Here is a 24,510-nt window from a genome sequence, read left to right as displayed (position 1 = left end):
CAATTCAATTCACAATCTTTGGATTCAGAACATTGTTTCAGAAGGGTACAGAATTGGCTTCAAGATAAGGCCTCCTGCAAAAAGATTTTTTCTTTCCCTTGTCCCAGTAAATCCGGCGAAGGCTCAAGCATTTCTGAAATGTGTTTCAAATCTAGGGTTGGCTGGAGTAATTATGCCAGTTCCAGTTCTGGAACAGGGACTGGGGTTTTATTCAAATCTCTTCATTGTACCAAAGAAGGAGAATTCCTTCAGACCAGTTTTGGATTTAAAAATATTGAATCGTTATGTAAGGATACCAACATTCAAAATGGTAACTATAAGGACTATCCTGCCTTTTGTTCAGCAAGGGCATTATATGTCCACAATAGATTTACAGGATGCATATCTGCATATTCCGATTCATCCAGATCACTTTCAGTTTCTGAGATTCTCTTTCCTGGACAAGCATTACCAGTTTGTGGCTCTGCCGTTTGGCCTAGCAACAGCTCCAAGGATTTTTACAAAGGTTCTCGGTGCCCTTCTGTCTGTAATCAGAGAACAGGGTATTGTGGTATTTCCTTATTTGGACGATATCTTGGTACTTGCTCAGTCTTCACATTTAGCAGAATCTCATACGAATCGACTTGTATTGTTTCTTCGAGATCATGGTTGGAGGATCAATTTACCGAAAAGTTCATTGATTCCTCAGACAAGGGTAACCTTTTTAGGTTTCCAGATAGATTCAGTGTCCATGACTCTGTCACTAACGGACAAGAGACGTCTAAAATTGATTTCAGCTTGTCGAAACCTTCAGTCTCAATCATTCCCTTCGGTAGCCTTATGCATGGAAATTCTAGGTCTTATGACTGCTGCATCGGACGCGATCCCCTTTGCTCGTTTTCACATGCGACCTCTTCAGCTCTGTATGCTGAACCAGTGGTGCAGGGATTACACAAAAATATCTCAATTGATATCTTTAAAACCGATTGTACAACACCATCGTTTAGTTCAGGGGGCTTCTTTTGTTCTTCCAACCTGGACTGTGATTTCAACAGATGCAAGTCTGACAGGTTGGGGAGCTGTTTGGGGGTCTCTGACAGCACAAGGGGTTTGGGAATCTCAGGAGGTGAGATTACCAATCAATATTTTGGAACTCCGTGCAATTTTCAGAGCTCTTCAGTCATGGCCTCTTCTAAAGAGAGAATCGTTCATTTGTTTTCAGACAGACAATGTCACAACTGTGGCATATATCAATCATCAAGGAGGGACTCACAGTCCTCTGGCTATGAAAGAAGTATCTCGAATACTGGTATGGGCGGAATCCAGCTCCTGTCTAATTTCTGCGGTTCATATCCCAGGTATAAACAATTGGGAAGCGGATTATCTCAGTCGCCAAACGTTACATCCGGGCGAATGGTCTCTTCACCCAGAGGTATTTCTTCAGATTGTTCAAATGTGGGGACTTCCAGAAATAGATCTGATGGCTTCTCATCTAAACAAGAAACTTCCCAGGTATCTGTCCATATCCAGGGATCCTCAGGCGGAAGCAGTGGATGCATTGTCACTTCCTTGGAAGTATCATCCTGCCTATATCTTTCCGCCTCTAGTTCTTCTTCCAAGAGTAATCTCCAAGATTCTGAAGGAATGCTCGTTTGTTCTGCTGGTGGCACCAGCATGGCCTCACAGGTTTTGGTATGCGGATCTTGTCCGGATGGCCTCTTGCCAACCGTGGACTCTTCCGTTAAGACCAGACCTTCTGTCACAAGGTCCTTTTTTCCATCAGGATCTCAAATCCTTAAATTTGAAGGTATGGAGATTGAATGCTTGATTCTTAGTCAAAGAGGTTTCTCTGACTCTGTGATTAATACTATGTTACAGGCTCGTAAATCTGTATCTAGGAAGATATATTATCGAGTCTGGAAGACTTACATTTCTTGGTGTCTTTCTCATCATTTTTCCTGGCATTCTTTTAGAATTCCGAGAATTTTACAATTTCTTCAGGATGGTTTGGATAAAGGTTTGTCTGCAAGTTCCTTGAAAGGACAAATCTCTGCTCTTTCTGTTCTTTTTCACGGAAAGATTGCTAATCTTCCTGATATTCATTGTTTTGTACAAGCTTTGGTTCGTATAAAACCTGTTTTTAAGTCAATTTCTCCTCCTTGGAGTTTGAATTTGGTTTTGGGGGCTTTTCAAGCTCCTCCATTTGAACCTATGCATTCACTGGACATTAAATTACTTTCTTGGAAAGTTTTGTTTCTTTTGGCCATCTCTTCTGCTAGAAGAGTTTCTAAATTATCTGCTCTTTCTTGTGAGTCTCCTTTTCTGATTTTTCATCAGGATAAGGCGGTGTTGCGAACTTCTTTTAAATTTTTACCTAAGGTTGTGAATTCTAACAACATTAGTAGAGAAATTGTGGTTCCTTCATTGTGTCCTAATCCTAAGAATTCTAAGGAGAGATCATTGCATTCTTTGGATGTAGTTAGAGCTTTGAAATATTATGTTGAAGCTACTAAGAATTTCCAAAAGACTTCTAGTCTATTTGTTATCTTTTCCGGTTCTAGGAAAGGTCAGAAGGCCTCTGCCATTTCTTTGGCATCTTGGTTGAAATCTTTAATTCATCATGCTTATGTCGAGTCGGGTAAAACCCAGCCTCAAAGGATTACAGCTCATTCTACTAGGTCAGTTTCTACTTCCTGGGCGTTTAGGAATGAAGCTTCGGTTGATCAGATTTGCAAAGCAGCAACTTGGTCTTCTTTGCATACTTTTACTAAATTCTACCACTTTGATGTGTTTTCTTCTTCTGAAGCAGTTTTTGGTAGAAAAGTACTTCAGGCAGCTGTTTCAGTTTGATTCTTCTGCTTATAATTTCAGTTTTTTTCATTATAAGATTTAAACTTTATTTTGGGTGTGGATTATTTTCAGCGGAATTGCCTGTCTTTATTTTATCCCTCCCTCTCTAGTGACTCTTGCGTGGAAGATCCACATCTTGGGTAGTCATTATCCCATACGTCACTAGCTCATGGACTCTTGCTAATTACATGAAAGAAAACATAATTTATGTAAGAACTTACCTGATAAATTCATTTCTTTCATATTAGCAAGAGTCCATGAGGCCCACCCTTTTTGTGGTGGTTATGATTTTTTTATAAAGCACAATTATTCCAATTCCTTATTTTTTTATGCTTTCGCTCTTTTGTCTTATCACCCCACTTCTTGGCTATGCGTTAAACTGATTTGTGGGTGTGGTGAGGGGTGTATTTATAGGCATTTTGAGGTTTGGGAAACTTTGCCCCTCCTGGTAGGAATGTATATCCCATACGTCACTAGCTCATGGACTCTTGCTAATATGAAAGAAATGAATTTATCAGGTAAGTTCTTACATAAATTATGTTTTTAAATTACTTTCTCACATTAGTACCACCCCAGAGTCTGGGCGGAGAGTGCTATAGGTGCATACTGTCTTGTGGTTAGTCTCCATACTTCCACAACTTTGGTTGAAATTTCAATTTATGCACAAGCACCAACCCACGTATATTACTACATATTTTAGAAGTGTGATCAATTGTCGACCGCACCCAGTAAATTAATAATAGTGGGGATCGCCTAAATAGTGCCATTGTTTCAATTTTCTCTTTTTATAAGGTATTTGTAGTTTTTAACCCTTACATACAGACATACAAGGTATTTGTAGTTTTTAACCCTTACATACAGACATACAAGGTATTTGTAGTGTTTAACCCTTACATACAGACATACAAGGTTTGTGTAGTGTTTAACCCTTACATACAAGGTTTGTGTAGTGTTTAACCCTTACATACAGACATACAAGGTATTTGTAGTGTTTAACCCTTACATACAGACATACCAGGTATTTGTAGTGTTTAACCCTTACATACAGACATACAAGGTATTTGTAGTGTTTAACCGTTACATACAGACATATAAGGTATTTGTAATGCTTAACCCTTACATACAGACATACAAGGTATTTGTAGTGTTTAACCCTTACATGCAGACATACAAGGTATTTGTAGTGTTTAACCCTTACATGTAGACATACAAGGTTTGTGTAGTGTTTAACCCTTACATACAGAAATACAAGGTATTTGTAGTGTTTAACTCTTACATACAGACATGCAAGGTATTTGTAGTGTTTAACCCTTACATACAGTCATACAAGGTATTTGTAGTGTTTAACCCTTACATACAGTCATACAAGGTATTTGTAGTGTTTAACCCTTACATACAGACATACAAGGTATTTGTAGTGTTTAACCCTTGCATACAGACATACAAGGTATTTGTAGTATTTAATCCTTACATACAGACATACAAGGTATTTGTAGTGTTTAACCCTTATATACAAGGTATTTGTAGTGTTTAACCCTTACATACAGACATACAAGGTATTTGTAGTGTTTAACCCTTACATACAGACATACAAGGTATTTGTAGTGTTTAACCCTTACATACAGACATACAAGGTATTTGTAGTGTCTAACCCTTACATACAGACATACAAGGTATTTGTAGTGTTTAACCCTTACATACAGACATACAAGGTATTTGTAGTGTTTAACCCTTGCATACAGACATACAAGGTATTTGTAGTATTTAATCCTTACATACAGACATACAAGGTATTTGTAGTGTTTAACCCTTACATACAGACATACAAGGTATTTGTAGTGCTTAACCCTTACATACAAGGTTTGTGTAGTGTTTAACCCTTACATACAGACATGCAAGATATTTGTAGTGTTTAACCCTTACATACAGACATGCAAGATATTTGTAGTGTTTAACCCTTACATACAGACATACAAGCTATTTGTAGTTTTTAACCCTTACATACAGACATACAAGCTATTTGTAGTGTTTAACCCTTACATACAGACATACATGGTATTTGTAGTGTTTAACCCTTACATACAGACATACAAGGTATTTGTAGTGTTTAACCCTTACATACAGACATACATGGTATTTGTAGTGTTTAACCCTTACATACAGACATAGAAGGTATTTGTAGTGTTTAACCCTTACATACAGACATACAAGCTATTTGTAGTTTTTAACCCTTACATACAGACATACAAGGTATTTGTAGTGTTTAACCCTTACATACAGACATACAAGGTATTTGTAGTGTTTAACCCTTACATACAGACATACAAGGTATTTGTAGTGTTTAACCCTTACATACAGACATACATGGTATTTGTAGTGTTTAACCCTTACATACAGACATACATGGTATTTGTAGTGTTTAACCCTTACATACAGACATACAAGGTATTTGTAGTGTTTAACCCTTACATACAGACATACATGGTATTTGTAGTGTTTAACCCTTACATACAGACATACAAGGTATTTGTAGTGTTTAACCCTTACATACAGTCATACAAGGTATTTGTAGTGTTTAACTCTTACATACAGACATACAAGGTATTTGTAGTGTTTACAAATACCTTGTATGTCTGTATGTAAGGGTTAGTGTTTAGAAGGGTATATATAGTGTTCTATAAAAAGTGTATTACAGATTAAATCAGCTGAGTTTAGGAGTGATCTGCAAAAAATGTTTTCATAATTAATAACATAAAGCTTCTTTATTCTATTTTTAATGTAAAAAGCGGAGTACACAACCATGCTTAGTTATATTTCATGCATATAAAAGTTAATTATGTGAAGGGACATGATGAACCCAAACATTTTTCTTTTATTAGTTAGGTTCAGGAGTTGGAAGCTAGCAGCTGATTGGTGGCTGCAAATATATGCCTGTTGTCATTGGCTTACAGATCTGTTCAGCTAGCTCTCAGCAGTGCGCTGCTGCTCCTTCAATAAAGGATATACTTATGTGTTTGATCCCTTTGCAGATAACTTTAAAGGGATGTGAAGCACAACATTTCTCTTTCATGATTCAGATAGAGTATGCAATTTTAAACAACTTTCTAATTTACTTCTATTAATTTTTCTTTATTCTCTTATTATATTTTTGTTGAAAAGCAGGGAATAAAGCTAAGGAGCTGTCCCATTTCTAGAGCACTAGAGGGCAGCACTGTTTCCTGCAATGTAGTGCTCCAGATGCCTACCTAGATATTTTTTCAACATAGAATATCATGGGAACAAAGCAAATTTGATAACAGAAGTAAATTGGAAACTTTTTAAAAATGGTTCTGTCTGAATCACAAAAGAAAATTGTTGGGTTTCATATCCCTTTAACAAGACTGTCTTTTCTCAACTATCAAAAACAATAATTGCTATGTGTTGAGGAAAACATCTGCCTTTTAGTGAGACGAAAAAGAACTATGAATGCACTAGGTTTAGACTTTAGCACATAATGTTTTAATACATACGTTTAAATAAAGGTATATGATTACTTAATGAAATTTGGCTTTATATACTTAATATTACTATATAAGATTGATCCTCTGGGATTCTCTGCCCCAAAACCATAACTCCCAACTGTCCCTATGTGAGAGAGAGAGTCCCGAAATTCTACAGCCATATGACTTTCCACTAACCACGCCTACCAACATGGCCCTGCCCACAAAACCGCAATGGCCTCCTCAACCTTCTGAGTCCTTAATATGTAGCCACAAATGTTGGGAGGTATTCAGAAGTCCATTACAATGATGTATGCACTGGAATGCATTTTCTTAACTTTGTTACATTATGAAAAATAAAGTGGCAGATCAGTTTACGTTCTGATAAAGCACCTACATTGTCTTGAACTTTCAATAATAACATTTTCTCCCAGTATGGTTATCAACTTGAGCACAGCAGCCTATTGCCTATGTACCATACACACTTTTCATTAGACAACAATTTAAACTATATTTTTTCTCCAATTATATAATGTATTGATGAAAAATATTTCAGGACTAATTTTTACTATAATATTTTTAGTTCCTTTTTTTGTTTCCTTTTAACATCTCTAATTTTTTCCATATTTATTTCATGGAATTTTAAGATCTAGTAATGTATAATTTATATCTAAACATATAGTTTTCCCGGCTGTTATGCAGTTACAGTTTTAAACATTTTACAAGTAACAAATATATTTATTTTTATTCTTTTAGACGAAATTATAACGTGTCACGGTGCTATTGAACCTGACAAGGACAACATCCGCCAAGAGCCATATTCATTGCCTCAGGGTTTTATGTGGGATACTCTGGACTTAAGTAATGCTGAAGTGGTAAGTGAAAAAAATACTCTAGCTTCCAAAATTAAGATCTATGTATAAAATACTCTCTCTGTGCAAAGAAAATCACAAAGAGAAGGGCGCCGCCTCGTGTTATATAGTTTGGACAAATGTAAAAATAGGTGAATACAGATTTTATACTCACAAGTAAAGCAACACTCTGTTGTGCTTATAGAGGCAGACTGGGAGTTCACAGTGTCCCAGTTCACTGACCAAGGCAGTGCAACAAATCACTCCAGGGTAGATTTCAATCAAGCTCAGGCTCTCAGCAAAGAGTTAAAATACCATAGTTTAATGGTGCAGTAAAATACAATATAAAATGAGGAAACAGACAGAGATCTGAGAAACTAGTTGCTTGTTTATCCATTGTTACGGTCACATTTGAGACATTTTATATTGTATTTTACTGCACCATTAAACTCTGGTATTTTAACTCTTTGCTGAGAGCCTGAGCTTGATTGAAATCTACCCTGGAGTGATTTGTTGCACTGCCTTGGTCAGTGAACTGGGACACTGTGAACTCCCAGTCTGCCTCTATAAGCACAACAGAGTGCTGCTTTACTTGTGAGTATAAAATCTATATTCACCTATTTTTACATTTGTCCAAACTGTATCACACGAGGCGGCGCCCTTGTCTTTGTGATTTTCTTTGCACAGAGAGAGTATTTACCCAGACTGGTTTTGTGACAAGGAGCTGACTTCTGGATCTAAGGGAGAATCTTATATATGTGCTACCCAGGAGGACTAATAAACCTCTGAAGTGCCCTCCTAATCTTGGGACTGCCTGAGTATCAATATCATATACAGATAAGAACTTATTAGAGACTTAATACTATTTATTTATTATATATTGTTTTAAGCTGCATTTTCTGGTTATATTGATCTCATCACATTTGATGAGAGTCCATGTCTCATTTTTTCTGTAATTGTCATTATTATTTTGTCTCTATACATTATTATCTGATCATTTTATATTATTTTTAAGTTTTTATTGTTTTTACTATACTTCAGTATTATCCTACAGATTGTTTTATATATTTCTTCTAGCACCCCCTAGAGTTACGCTTGCATAGTGTAACAGGTATTTCTCTATGTATAAAATGTTTTTATTTAGTGTAAAATGTTTCCTATGTACTTAATTTTTGATATTTTTAATTGGATTTGATTGGGTTAATTTTTATTGAAAACTTACAAATATATTTCTAAATATATTTTTTGTGTTTTTCTCATTGTTTTCTAATATCACATTCAGATCTGGATGAGTATATGGTCTTTTGAAAAAAGAGATAATCACAGAAGCCTTTAACCACCACCCTTTTCCCTAAATAAACCCCTCCCTCATTCTACATATTTGTAGTGAGGAAGTGTGCACTCTAGTGTGAAGAATTAGTTGGTTCTTTTGTGTGTAGGTAATGTAACATGTTGATTTGTGCTTTTTTGTATTCACTGATCCTTCTCCAGATACTGTCTTGGCATACCTTCTGTTGTATGGTATTTGTTATTTTGTTGCAGGAAGAGTACTGCCGCCAAATCCATATACACTGTGTGTGTGTGTATATGTATATGTGTGTATATATATATATAATATTATTATAATTTCTCCAACATTGGTGTGTCCGGTCCACGGCGTCATCCTTACTTGTGGGATATTCTCTTCCCCAACAGGAAATGGCAAAGAGTCCCAGCAAAGCTGGTCACATGATCCCTCCTAGGCTCCGCCCACCCCAGTCATTCTCTTTGCCGTTGCACAGGCAACATCTCCACGGAGATGGTTAAGAGTTTTTTGTAGTTTTATTCTTCTATCAAGTGTTTGTTATTTTAAAATAGTGCTGGTATGTACTATTTACTCTGAAACAGAAAAGGATGAAGATTTCTGTTTGTAAGAGGAAGATGATTTTTAGCAGACAGTAACTAAAATCGATTGCTGTTTCCACACAGGACTGTTGAGATGAAGTAACTTCAGTTGGGGGAAACAGTTAGCAGTCTTTTCTGCTTAAGGTATGACTAGCCATATTTCTAACAAGACCATGTAATGCTGGAAGGCTGTCATTTCCCCTCATGGGGACCGGTAAGCCATTTTCTTAGTTAAACATAAAAGAATAAAGGGCTTCAAAAAGGGCTTAAAAACTGGTAGACATTTTTCTGGGCTAAAACAATTGCTTTACTAGGCATATTATGCAGATTCTAACTAATTATTGGTATTATAATCTTGGGGAACGTTTAGAAAAACGGCAGGCACTGTGTTGGACACCTTTTTCAGATGGGGGCCTTTCTAGTTATAGACAGAGCCTCATTCTGGGACTGTATAGGGGTTAAATGTAAAAACGGCTCCGGTTCCGTTAATTTAAGGGTTAAAGCTCTGAAATTTGGTGTGCAATACTTTTAATGCTTTAAGACACTGTGGTGAAATTTTGGTGAATTTTGAACAATTCCTTCATACTTTTTCACATATTCAGTAATAAAGTGTTTTCAGTTTGAAATTTAAAGTGACAGTAACGGTTTTATTTTAAAACGTTTTTTTGTGCTTTGTTGACAAGTTTAAGCCTGTTTAACATGTCTGTACCATCAGATAAGCTATGTTCTATATGTATGAAAGCCAATGTGTCTCCCCATTTAAATTTATGTGATAATTGTGCCATAGTGTCCAAACAAAGTAAGGACAGTAATGCAACAGATAATGATATTGCCCAAGATGATTCCTCAAATGAGGGGAGTAAACATGATACTACATCATCCCCTACTGTGTCTACACCAGTTATGCCCACACAGGAGGCCCCTAGTACATCTAGTGCGCCAATACTTATTACCATGCAACAATTAACGGCTGTAATGGATAACTCCATAGCAAATCTTTTATCCAAAATGCCTACTTATCAGAGAAAGCGCGATTGCTCTGTTTTAAACACTGAAGAGCAAGAGGACGCTGATGATAACTGTTCTGACATACCCTCACACCAATCTCAAGGGGCCATGAGGGAGGTTTTGTCTGATGGAGAAATTTCAGATTCAGGAAAAATTTCTCATCAAGCTGAACCTGATGTTGTGACATTTAAATTTAAATTAGAACATCTCCGCGCACTGCTTAAGGAGGTGTTATCTACTCTGGATGATTGTGACAATTTGGTCATTCCAGAGAAATTATGTAAGATGGACAAGTTCCTAGAGGTTCCGGTGCCCCCCAACGCTTTTCCTATACCCAAGCGGGTGGCGGACATAGTAAATAAAGAGTGGGAAAGGCCCGGCATACCTTTTGTTCCCCCCCTATATTTAAGAAATTATTTCCTATAGTCGACCCCAGAAAGGACTTATGGCAGACAGTCCCCAAGGTCGAGAGGGCGGTTTCTACTCTAAACAAACGCACTACTATTCCTATCGAAGATAGTTGTGCTTTCAAAGATCCTATGGATAAGAAATTAGAGGGTTTGCTTAAAAAGATTTTTGTACAGCAAGGTTACCTTCTACAACCAATTTCATGCATTGTTCCTGTCACTACGGCAGCGTGTTTCTGGTTCGAGGAACTAGAAAAATCGCTCAGTAAAGAATCTTCGTATGAGGAGGTTATGGACAGAGTTCAAGCACTTAAATTGGCTAACTCTTTTGTTTTAGATGCCGCTTTGCAATTAGCTAGATTAGCAGCGAAAAATTCAGGGTTTGCTGTCGTGGCGCGCAGAGTGCTTTGGCTAAAGTCTTGGTCAGCGGATGTGTCTTCCAAGACAAAATTGCTTAACATTCCTTTCAAAGGTAAAACATTATTTGGACCTGATTTGAAAGAGATTATTTCAGACATCACTGGGGGAAAGGGCCACGCCCTCCCACAGGATAGGTCTTTTAAGGCTAATAATAAGCCTAATTTTCGTCCCTTTCGCAGAAACGGACCAGTCTCTAATTCTGTATCCTCTAAGCAAGAGGGTAATACTTCACAACCCAAACCAGCCTGGAAACCAATGCAAGGCTGGAACAAGGGTAAGCAGGCCAAGAAGCCTACCACTGCTACCAAAACAGCATGAAGGGATAGCCCCCGATCCGGGACCTGATCTAGTGGGGGGCAGACTTTCTCTCTTTGCTCAGGCTTGGGCAAGAGATGTTCAGGATCCTTGGGCGCTAGGAATAGTTTCTCAAGGTTATCTCCTGGAATTCAAGGAACTACCCCCAAGGGGAAGGTTCCACAGGTCTCAATTATCTTCAAACCAAATAAAGAGACAGGCATTCTTACATTGTGTAGAAGACCTGTTAAAGATGGGAGTGATACATCCAGTTCCAATAAGAGAACAAGGAATGGGATTTTATTCCAATCTGTTCATAGTTCCCAAAAAAGAGGGAACATTCAGACCAATTTTGGATCTAAAGATCCTAAACAAATTTCTCAGGGTACCATCGTTCAAAATGGAAACTATTCGAACAATCCTACCTACTATCCAGGAAAATCAATTTATGACTACCGTGGATTTAAAGGATGCGTACCTACATATTCCTATCCACAAGGAACATCATCAGTTCCTAAGGTTCGCTTTTCTGGACAAGCATTACCAGTTTATGGCACTTCCATTTGGATTAGCCACTGCTCCAAGGATTTTCACAAAGGTACTAGGGTCCCTTCTAGCGGTTCTAAGACCAAGGGGCATTGCAGTAGTACCTTACTTGGACGACATCCTGATTCAAGCGTCGTCCCTGTCAAAAGCAAAGGCTCATACGGACATCGTCCTAGCCTTTCTCAGATCTCACGGATGGAAGGTGAACAAAGAAAAAAGTTCTCTGTCCCCGTCAACAAGAGTTCCCTTCTTGGGAACAATAATAGATTCCTTAGAAATGAGGATTTTTCTGACAGAGGTCAGAAAATCAAAACTTCTAAGCTCTTGTCAAGTACTTCATTCTGTTCCTCGTCCTTCCATAGCGCAGTGCATGGAAGTAATAGGATTGATGGTTGCAACAATGGACATAGTTCCTTTTGCACGAATTCATCTAAGACCATTACAACTGTGCATGCTCAGACAGTGGAATGGGGATTATACAGACTTGTCTCCGACGATTCAAGTAGATCAAAAGACCAGAGATTCACTCCGTTGGTGGCTGACCCTGGACAATCTGTCACAGGGAATGAGCTTCCGCAGACCAGAGTGGGTCATTGTCACGACCGACGCCAGCCTAGTGGGCTGGGGCGCGGTCTGGGAATCCCTGAAAGCTCAGGGTCTATGGTCTCGGGAAGAGTCTCTTCTCCCGATAAACATTCTGGAACTGAGAGCGATATTCAATGCTCTCAGAGCTTGGCCTCAACTAGCAAAGGCCAAATTCATAAGGTTTCAGTCAGACAACATGACGACCGTTGCATATATCAATCATCAGGGGGGAACAAGGACTTCCCTGGCGATGAAAGAAGTGACCAAGATAATTCAATGGGCGGAGGATCACTCCTGCCACTTGTCTGCGATCCACATCCCAGGAGTGGAAAATTGGGAAGCAGATTTTCTGAGTCGTCAGACATTCCATCCGGGGGAGTGGGAACTCCATCCGGAAATCTTTGCCCAAATAACTCAATTATGGGGCATTCCAGACATGGATCTGATGGCGTCTCGTCAGAACTTCAAGGTTCCTTGCTACGGGTCCAGATCCAGGGATCCCAAGGCGACCCTAGTAGATGCACTAGTAGCACCTTGGACCTTCAACCTAGCTTATGTATTCCCACCGTTTCCTCTCATCCCCAGGCTGGTAGCCAGGATCAATCAGGAGAGGGCCTCTGTGATCTTGATAGCTCCTGCGTGGCCACGCAGGACTTGGTATGCAGACCTGGTGAATATGTCATCGGCTCCACCATGGAAGCTACCTTTGAGACAGGACCTTCTTGTTCAGGGTCCATTCGAACATCCGAATCTGGTTTCCCTCCAACTGACGGCTTGGAGATTGAACGCTTGATTTTATCAAAGCGTGGGTTTTCAGATTCTGTAATAGATACTCTGATTCAGGCTAGAAAGCCTGTAACTAGAAAAATTTACCATAAAATATGGAAAAAATATATCTGTTGGTGTGAATCTAAAGGATTCCCATGGAACAAGATAAAAATTCCTAAGATTCTATCCTTTCTACAAGAAGGTTTGGAGAAAGGATTATCTGCAAGTTCTCTGAAGGGACAGATCTCTGCTTTATCTGTTTTATTTCACAAAAGACTGGCAGCTGTGCCAGATGTTCAAGCATTTGTTCAGGCTCTGGTTAGGATCAAGCCTGTTTACAGACCTTTGACTCCTCCCTGGAGTCTAAATCTAGTTCTTTCAGTTCTTCAAGGGGTTCCGTTTGAACCCTTACATTCCGTAGATATTAAGTTATTATCTTGGAAAGTTTTGTTTTTGGTTGCAATTTCTTCTGCTAGAAGAGTTTCAGAGTTATCTGCTCTGCAGTGTTCTCCGCCCTATCTGGTGTTCCATGCAGATAAGGTGGTTTTGCGTACTAAGCCTGGTTTTCTTCCGAAAGTTGTTTCCAACAAAAATATTAACCAGGAGATAGTTGTACCTTCTTTGTGTCCGAATCCAGTTTCAAAGAAGGAACGTTTGTTACACAATTTGGACGTAGTCCGTGCTCTAAAATTCTATTTAGAGGCTACTAAAGATTTCAGACAAACATCTTCCTTGTTTGTTGTTTATTCTGGTAAAAGGAGAGGTCAAAAAGCGACTTCTACCTCTCTTTCCTTTTGGCTTAAAAGCATTATCCGATTGGCTTATGAGACTGCCGGACGGCAGCCTCCTGAAAGAATCACAGCTCACTCCACTAGGGCTGTGGCTTCCACATGGGCCTTCAAGAACGAGGCTTCTGTTGACCAGATATGTAAGGCAGCGACTTGGTCTTCACTGCACACTTTTGCCAAATTTTACAAATTTGATACTTTTGCTTCTTCGGAGGCTATTTTTGGGAGAAAGGTTTTGCAAGCCGTGGTGCCTTCCATTTAGGTGACCTGATTTGCTCCCTCCCTTCATCCGTGTCCTAAAGCTTTGGTATTGGTTCCCACAAGTAAGGATGACGCCGTGGACCGGACACACCAATGTTGGAGAAAACAGAATTTATGCTTACCTGATAAATTACTTTCTCCAACGGTGTGTCCGGTCCACGGCCCGCCCTGGTTTTTTAATCAGGTCTGATGAATTATTTTCTCTAACTACAGTCACCACGGTATCATATGGTTTCTCCTATATATATTTCCTCCTGTCCGTCGGTCGAATTACTGGGGTGGGCGGAGCCTAGGAGGGATCATGTGACCAGCTTTGCTGGGACTCTTTGCCATTTCCTGTTGGGGAAGAGAATATCCCACAAGTAAGGATGACGCCGTGGACCGGACACACCGTTGGAGAAAGTAATTTATCAGGTAAGCATAAATTCTGTTATTCCACAGCGTTGACCATGGGTACAAAAGATAAAAGTACAGCAATGATACAATATTTTCAAGAGGCAGGAGAAAATGATCAAACAAATACAGGAGGAATTTAGGGCTCTATTCCTGTGGGAACTTGCATACACACACATACAGTTGTATGCAAAAGTTTAGGCACCCCTGACAATATCAATAATTTTCATTTGTAAATAATTGGGTGTTTGGATCAGCAATTTCATTTTGATCTATCAAATAACTGAAGGACACAGTAATATTTCAGTAGTGAAATTAGGTTTATTGGATTAACAAAAAATGTGCAATATGCATCAAAACAAAATTAGACAGGTGCATACATTTGGGCACCCTTGTCATTTTGTTGATTTGAATACCTGTAACTACCTAGCGCTGATTAATTGGAACACACAATTGGTTTGGTGAGCGAGCCCATTAAGCCTTGAACTTCATAGACAGGTGCATCCAATCATGAGAAAGGGTATTTAAGGTGGCCAATTGCAGGTGGTTGTTCTCTTTGACTCTCCTCTGAAGAGTTGCAACATGGGGGCCTCAAAACAACTCTCAAATGTCCTGAAAACAAAGATTGTTCAACATTATGGTTTAGGGGAAGGCTACAAAAAGCTATCGCAGAGATTTAAGCTGTCATTGTCCACTGTGAGGAACATAGTGAGGAAATGGAAGACCACAGGCACAGTTCTTGTTAAGGTCAGAAGTGGCAGGCCAAGTAAAATATTGAAAAGGCAAAGGATGGTGAGAACGGTCAAAAACAGCCCACAGACCACCTCCAAAGACCTACAACATCATCTTGCTGCAGATGGTGTCACTGTGCATCGTTCAACAATTCAGCGCACTTCGCACAAGGAGAAGCTGTATGGGAGAGTGATGCGGAAGAAGCCTTTTCTGCACACACGCCACAAACAGAGTCACTTGAGGTATGCAAGCGCGCATTTGGACAAGCCAGCTTCATTTTAGAAGAAGGTGCTGTGGACTGATGAAACAAAGATTGAGTTATTTGGTCATAACAAGGGGCATTATGCATGGCGGCAAAAGAACACAGCGTTCCAAGGCAAACACTTGCTACCCACAGTAAAATTTGGTGGATGTTCCATCATTCTGTGTGGCCAGTGCCGATACTGGGAATCTTGTTAAAGTTGAGGGCCGCATGGATTCCACTTAATATCAGCAGATACTTAAGAATAATATTGAGGAATCAGTCACAAAGTTGAAGTTACTACTCAAAATCTACTCTGGCATTTATGCAGAGGAACAAGTACAATGTTCTGGAATGGCCATCCCAGTCCCCAGACTTGAATACCATTGAAAATCTGTGAGGTGATTTGAAGCAGGCTGTCCATGCTCGGCAACCATCAAACCTAACTGAACTGGAGATGTTTTTCAAGGAGGAATGGTCCAAAATACCTTAATCCAGAATCCAGACTCTCATTACAGTCTATAGGAAGTGTCTAGAGGCTGTTATTTCTTCTAAAGGAGGCTCTACTAAATATTGATGCAATAGTTCTGTTGGGGTGGCCAAATTTATGCTCCTGTCTAATTTTGTTTTGATGCATATTGCACATTTTCTGTTAATCCAATAAACCTAATTTCACTACTGAAATATTACTGTGTCCTTCAGTTATTTGATAGATCAAAATGAAATTGCTGATCCAAACACCCAATTATTTTTAAATGAAAATCATGGAAATTGTCAGGGGTGCCTAAACTTGCATACAACTGTGTGTGTGTATGTGTATATATATATATATATATATATATATATATATATATATATATATATATATGTGTGTGTTTGTGTGTTTATATATAAATATTTTGCAGTCACTTTACGCTAAACAGATTTTCACACTTTATTTTTGGCTGTAATAAAATGGATGTCTTTATCCAGACTTATAACTTATAAATGAAAATAGGAGCATAAAGTTGTATTTATTATTTAGTGTTGTATTTATTTTATCTGTTGTATTATACAATTCTAAAGAAGAAAAAAATAATCAGAATTAAACACAAAAGAACCAATATCAATTAACCTATACATATAAAGCCTAAAACTGCTAACAGTGCATTGCCTAAAATATGGAAAATAAATGGAATTTGGCAAGACCCCACTCCAAAAAAACAACAACATGGTTTTTTTAAGTTAAAACCTGAGATTGGACTTGGCATACGTGTATATTGTGCTTTGTTTTTCTTTAGTAAGTTCAAAGTGTTTATTTGTATTCCTGGATCTTGTCACTTCATTTATTTAGTTTTCTTATTTGATTTTCTTAATTTGGCACCATTCATATAAATGCAGTCTTTAGTAAAAGCCAGATAGCTGTACTCCTGTGAAGTTTTTGGAACTAAGTGATATAAAGGCACAAGAGTAGCACAGACACTGTCCTCTCCAAACCCTGGTAGTAAACAAACAAAGTTGTAACCAGTGAGTAATCAGGTAGTAGGTGAAATGTCTTGGCGTACCTCCTTGTGTCCTATCGTAAGGGAATAAGTTACTTGTGCATACTATGTCAGCTTGCAGTGACAGAAGTAGTGTGAAGTCACAACGTAATGCAGCCCATGTATACTCCAAATACCAATAATATTGGTGCTGTTCATAAACATATAGCCAGTAAGCAGGTAAGTAAGTAAACAGGGGTGGTGTACCTCCTTGTGGTGTGTAGGGTAGTTTGAATACAACGGCAAAGAGGTGTACAACCTCCTCAACTTACCAGTTCCCCTGCACATCCGTTCCGTGATGACTCTTCAGGTCGGTTAGTACCTCCGAGCTCTTACTATGTCTCTGCAGGACTCGCCACCTTAGGGAGCCACACCCACCTGGCTGTAAGAAGTTTGTGTAGTGAGGGTGGACAAAATTAGGGGCTGCATGAATCGGCTGAGTACTGCAGATGTAGCTGTGAGGATCTTGTTACAGCTCCATTTATCATTTTCCCTACTTTATATGTTTGTGTTTTTTTATTTTTATATTTTGATGGAGTAACCTTAGAGGGATAGACCATGTAAAGTAAGGAAAAGAGAGGTTTCAGTTATCAGACTAGTCTTAAACAATATTTATCTTAGAATATGGTGGATTCTAAGATTATATGAGAATTTAACAGGACTGTTATTAAAGGGGCTACTTGGGCTTACGTTCTGAGTATCAGGAATGTAAAACTTAGAAGCCGGCCCATTTTTGCTTCAGCACCCTGGATAGCGCTTCTTATTGGTGTCTACATTTAGCCACCAATCGGCAAGCGCAACCCAGGTGCTGAACTAAAAAATGGGCCGGCTCCCAAGCTTTGGATTCCTGCTTTTCAAATAAAGATAGCAAGAGAAGAAAGAAAAATTTATAATATTAGTAAACTAGAAAGTTGCTTAAAATGGCATGCTCTATCTGAATCATTAAAGAAAATTTTTTGGTTTAGTGTCCATTTAAAGGGTAAAAAAAACACATGCTCTAATCTGTTAGAGCATGTAATTTTAAGACTATTGACTCTAGACTACTGTGTGTTTAACACAGTAGAAGTAGAAATACTGCTAGGGACTCGAAGAGCACCGCTGAGTGGAAAATGCTGCTTATTTGCTAGCTCCACATCTGAGTTGTGCGACTATCACGGCTGATTGGATCAGCGGCATTTCTTTCTTATGGTAGTGAGATAATTTGTTTGACTGGGAAGTGGGAGGGATATTAAAGCTGTTGGTGCAGGGTGTCTTTGATTCCTCCTGGTGGCCAGGAGAGGAATTCCCAACAGTAAGGAATTTTGTGGACTCACACCACCACGAAAGAAAGGAATTTATCAGGTAAGCATAAATTTGTTTTTTTAGACCATTGTCCCTAGACTACTGTGTGTTTAACGCAGAATATTGTAATTATCTCACAGCGCCTACCTTGTAACCTACTAGCTCCCCAGGAAAACAAGACACCTAATATATCTTGTGAGTATTAACAGATAGCAATAGAGTCTAGGGAGCGCCTCAAAGTGGGCAGAGGATATTATGTCGCAAAGATAAGTGTTCAACAAATTTATTATACAGACAGTAGATAATCTTAGAGTGACTAATTAAAATTGGTTAAACAATGTCACATATAGTATCACATGAAAAAAAAAAAATTCATAAAATGATCACAAAGAAAGTTAGATAAAAATACATGGATCCATGTTACCTAAACAATATGTTTAAAAGCCCTAATGAGGGGGAATTTTAAAACAAACAGATCAAATGCTATAGAAGCAATCTAAATAAGTCCTATTTGGCCAGTCAGATATAGTATTCTGACTAATTCAGACGTTGGTGTTCCTAATCTTCAAAAGTTCTAGATCCTGAATAAAGTCTCTTCTGTGAATAAAGTGTCTGTGTGACGGTGTCCAAAAAAAGAAAAAATGAAAATTGTGTCAGTGGTGATGTAAAACAAATTAAAAATTAAAAATTGAAAATCATGTTGAAAATGCCAAGTCGATGAAAGTGTGATGAAAAATGTGATGAAAAAGTGTGGTGAAAAAATTATGAAAAAATTAGTTCCAATTCCAATTGTGTAGTAAGATTACAATCCCAAAAAAAAATATTTTCCTTAAAAATTAATTAATTAGATAATCCTGTGTTTATGTGCAGTTGATAGTTTATCCAAAAATAGAACATAAATTCCCAGTATCCCTGTGGGAAACAAAGATAGAAAATAGTGCAATAATGCTTACAACTTCTTACATATAAAATTGAAATAAGGCTTACCATACAATAGCCAACGCGTTTCGGCCCTTCCCTGGGCCTTTCTCAAGACTGTAGTGTGGTAAGTGATGTTAAGCCTCCTTATATACTGTTGTTGGTTCAGCCCATTTTGCGCTATTTTCACGCCAAAAATAGGACCTTTGAACCGGAAGTGATAACCTTTAGTATGTGCCTATAATTTTATAAGCTATTTTTATATTTATTATTATATTTTTATATTCACATGTTTTGTAATTCTAATCATCATTTTTAAATGTTCCATATTTCTTATTCATTTCAGGGTATTGTTTCTATATGTTTACTTTGATACACAGGTAGATCGAAACCGGAAGTGTAATCCGTTAGTATCACTTCCGGTTTCGTCTGATATGCCGAGTTCTAATTTGTTTAGAGCCTATTGTATCCTATATATTAGTACCCGCGATGTATAGTAACAGGTCTCCTTCCCTTCTAAGTATATGGTAATTGTTGCCATGACCTGTTTACCTTTGGCTATTTGCGTTCAGCCGGAAGTGACATCACTTCCGGCCATCCTCTCACATGAAACCGGAAGTAACATCACTTCCGGTCGTGCGATTTTGTTTATCGCAAATTCTTTTGGTATCCTTGCTTATTGGATATTTTCAAATATGGTAGTTACACTAAGTCATTCCACATATGTTGGGACAGATTGGTGATACCTAAGTGTTAACAATGGGGCATATTAACACTTAGGTTTCACCAATCTGTCCCAACATATGTGGAATGACTTAGTGTAACTACCATATTTGAAAATATCCAATAAGCAAGGATACCAAAAGAATTTGTGATAAACAAAATCGCACGACCGGAAGTGATGTTACTTCCGGTTTCATGTGAGAGGATGGCCGGAAGTGATGTCAATTCCGGCTGAACGCAAATAGCCAAAGGTAAACAGGTCATGGCAACAATTACCTTATACTTAGAAGGGAAGGAGACCTGTTACTATACATCGCGGGTACTAATATATAGGATACAATAGGCTCTAAACAAATTAGAACTCAGCATATCAGACGAAACCGAAGTGATACTAACGGATTACACTTCCGGTTTCGATCTACCTGTGTATCAAAGTAAACATATAGAAACAATACCCTGAAATGAATAAGAATTATGGAACATTTAAAAACGATGATTAGAATTACAAAACATGTGAATATAAAAATATAATAATAAATATAAAAATAGCTTATAAAATTATAGGCACAGACTAAAGGTTATCACTTCCGGTTCAAAGGTCCTATTTTTGGCGCGAAAATAGCGCAAAATGGGCTGAACCAACAACAGTATATAAGGAGGCTTAACATCACTTACCACACTACAGTCTTGAGAAAGGCCCAGGGAAGGGCCGAAACGCGTTGGCTATTGTATGGTAAGCCTTATTTCAATTTTATATGTAAGAAGTTGTAAGCATTATTGCACTATTTTCTATCTTTGTTTCCCACAGGGATACTGGGAATTTATGTTCTATTTTTGTATATCTATTTTTGGATAAACTATCAACTGCACATAAACACAGGATTATCTAATTAATTTTTAAGGAAAATATTTTTTTTTGGGATTGTAATCTTACTACACAATTGGAATTGGAACTAATTTTTTCACCACACTTTTTCATCACACTTTCATCGACTTGGCATTTTCAACATGATTTTCAATTTTTAATTTGTTTTACATCACCACTGACACAATTTTCATTTTTTCTTTTTTTGGACACCGTCACACAGACACTTTATTCACAGAAGAGACTTTATTCAGGATCTATAACTTTTGAAGATTAGGAACACCAACGTCTGAATTAGTCAGAATACTATATCTGACTGGCCAAATAGGACTTATTTAGATTGCTTCTATAGCATTTGATCTGTTTGTTTTAAAATTCCCCCTCATTAGGGCTTTTAAACATATTGTTTAGGTAACATGGATCCATGTATGTTTATCTAACTTTCTTTGTGATCATTTTATGTATTTTTTTTTTTTTCATGTGATACTATATGTGACATTGTTTAACCAATTTTAATTAGTCACTCTAAGATTATCTACTGTCTGTATAATAAATTTGTTGAACACTTATCTTTGCGACATAATATCCTCTGCCCACTTTGAGGCGCTCCCTAGACTCTATACTGTGTGTTTAACCCCTGCAAAGGGGTTAAACAAGCAAATACCACGCAGGACTTGCAGAACTCTGCTGGTCCAGAGCAGTATTTCTCCTGTTTGTTTAACCCTTTTGCGAGGAATAAACACAAAGTAGTCTAGGGACTATGGTCTTAAAATAAATGCTCTACTGGATTAGATAGAGCATGTCATTTTTTGACTGTAATGGCCCTTTAATATTGGCTTACATTTTAGCCAGGTGGTCGGGTGGTGCACCTATTAAATAGGTCTTAGGGAGAACACTGTATACTGAGAAAATTAAACATATATATACATTTTAGACAGGACCAGACTGATATACTGCAGGAAAGTGCCACTAGGCAAACAGCACGTTCTGAAGTTGTAACAAACATTAGAACAAGCGTTTATGCTTTTGTACCTTCCCCAGTTTGAGAGCGTATCTCTTTTTTTTATATGCAAATTATGACCCTTGGAGAACAGTCTCCCTAAGGGTGATGGTGTGACACCAGATGTGGACCTGTGTGCCTAGAGGGATGTGGCTGCACCTCACTGACGAGGCTCACACTAGGCAGAAATGTACACCTGGTGTTTGCCATGCTTTTCATAGAGGAATTAATGGGTATTTTGTTGGCTGGACTGTTGGTTGATGTGCTCCTCTTGTATGTATGTAAACCTTAATGGTCTGATCTGTTCAGTAGTTCTGCAGTTTAGGAATTAATTTTCTACTATATGTAATTGTGTTTGCTGGGAAACTATCTAGAGAATCAGTTTGTTTTATGCATCACTAATCAAATTCTCACATTTTTATGTCTGCTTCCAGCTCAAAGAACTATACACATTGTTGAATGAAAATTATGTTGAAGATGATGATAACATGTTCAGGTTTGACTATTCCCCAGAGTTCCTCCAATGGTGAGTATGTCTTTAACTCTGCTGCAGGTTGTTACATCACTCGACAAATATTAAGGAATGTTAAAGGGACCTGAAACATGTATATTTTAATTTATTTTGCCCTAGTTTACTGTAATTTAAAGGGACACTGCACCTAGTATAAAAATCAATGGAGTGGAAAACATTCCCTTTTTATAATTGAACTAGAGAGTAGTAGTTGCCATATGGAGTACTAATAGATGCTTATTAAGATCTTTATGAGTCCTTGCTTTAAAGGGACAGTCTACACCAGAATTTGTATTGCTTAGAAAGATAGATAACCCCTTTAATACCTATTCCCCGTTTTGCATAACCAATACTGTTATATTAATATATTCTTTACCTCTGTGATTACCTTGTATCTAAGCCTCTTCCAACTGCCCCATTATCTCAATTCTTTTGACAGACTTCTATTTTAGCCAATCAGTGCTGACTCATAAATAACTCCATGGGAGTGAGCACAATGTTATCTATATGGCACACATGTCAAAAAAACTGTCAAAATGCACTGAGATAAGGGGCAGCCTTCAATAGCTTAGAAATGAGCATATTAGCCTACCTAGGTTTAACTTTCAACAAAGAATACCAAAAGTACAAAGCAAATGAGAACTGGTGGTGCAGGAGATTGAACTATTATTACTGTATTAATCCCTTGGGCTCTGTATTGATAAACCCAGATACTGCACTGCATAAGCCTCCCCGACTTCATATCTAATGACTGAATGTCGAGTGCAAGTGTAAATACACAGCAAGTGAATACAAATCCCAATACTGTGTTTGTTGATAACTGGGTTACCCAAAACACCCAACTTGTTAATGATTCAAAGAAGAGCATGCGATTTTATACAACTTTCTAATTGACTTCTATTATCTAATTTGTTTGATTCTTTTGATATGCATTGTTGAAATTCATACCTAGGTAGGCTCAGGAGCTGTAATGCCCTACTAGCTGCTTATTTGTGGTTGTACTTATATACCTCTTGCCATTGGTTCACCTGATATGTTCAGCCAGCTCCCTGTAATGCACTGCTTCTTCTTCAACAAAGTATACCAAAACAATAAAGCAAATTTGAAGTAAACTGGTATATGATATGCTCTTTCTGAAGTAAGAAAGAAGAAATTTGGGTTTCATGTCCCTTTTAAGATTTTGGAATATTTTACATATCTCTGTATATGAGCAACCATTTTATGCCTCCTAAAAAGTTTGTGTTTGCTACTTAGTATTACAATCTTATGCAAAAATAATATGCTCAAATTTGTCATTTTGCATTAGTAACCATAGATAATTTAGCATTTAACCCAATAAAGGGGCTAAACAGATCTATAACATCCTGCCGGGAGTTACAGCCTTTTTATTTGATAAAAATTATAGACGTATAAAGAAACCTAATGTAGGAGAAAACAACCCCATACCATTGTAACCTCTCACATTAGATTATTATATTATAAGCTAGTGGACAACTTAATATCCTATAAGACATTGTGCTGCCTGGGTCCGAGAATGCAATGAGGTGCTATCCCCAGTAGTAACATTACTGATTGGCATATCAACCTACTAGCCTTGCCTCTGACCTTAATTTACCTGCACGCAACCAATGGTTATGAACAATTGTGCAATAAGTTGAAAGGAAATTTGGGAGGAGATGCACTTGTCACACCTTGTCGCCACTGACTGGCTCTGTGTCTTTTTATGCATGATAAGGTTATGCTGCTGGGAGCCTGGAAGTTCCGCCCATGGAGACAGAGGACAGGAGTGGTCTGGGTCTGACAGTGACTGACTCAGTCACTGAAGTGCTGCCCCTAGTCAAGTGCTGCCTGGGTCCGTTAAACCCACTTGGTCTAATGGTTGAGCCGGCCCTGCTATAAGAATCATTCCTGAATCACAACATTTGTTTCTACAGCAATGTCACCTAAATTAAAGGGACATTAAACAAAAATTGTAAATTACATGATTATATACCTTCATATATAAGAATAATTTTGCAATGACAACTGCAGCTTTATTTTATTAAATGAGTATATTGTTTTATGTTTATTCTTTTCACTGATTTCCCTGTCCCCCAGAACAAAAGAACCCTTGATAATCAATCGGAAACTAATATTCAGATACAGCACAAACTCTGTTTGCACACGTGCAGACTGGGGTAGCCTGCCCTCTTGTATTCCTTTGAGG

The 24,510-nt window shown here is 38.0% G+C and overlaps 1 protein-coding gene across 1 annotated transcript in view; it reads left to right on the top strand.

The window, feature by feature from the left end:
* The window catches only part of NMT2 (N-myristoyltransferase 2), a 257,520-nt gene that overhangs the window by 182,161 nt on the left and 50,849 nt on the right, over positions 1–24,510 (top strand). Inside the window, exons 4-5 of the mRNA XM_053714009.1 lie at positions 7,065–7,183; positions 22,228–22,319. Coding sequence (XP_053569984.1) covers positions 7,065–7,183; positions 22,228–22,319 — 211 coding nt within the window. The remainder of the gene's footprint in view (positions 1–7,064; positions 7,184–22,227; positions 22,320–24,510) is intronic.

The sequence above is a fragment of the Bombina bombina genome, chromosome 5 (assembly GCF_027579735.1).
Source record: "Bombina bombina isolate aBomBom1 chromosome 5, aBomBom1.pri, whole genome shotgun sequence".
Taxonomy (NCBI): Eukaryota; Metazoa; Chordata; class Amphibia; order Anura; family Bombinatoridae; genus Bombina; species Bombina bombina.
Note: the sequence above shows the minus strand (reverse complement) of the source record. Positions and strands in the feature narration are given on the sequence as shown.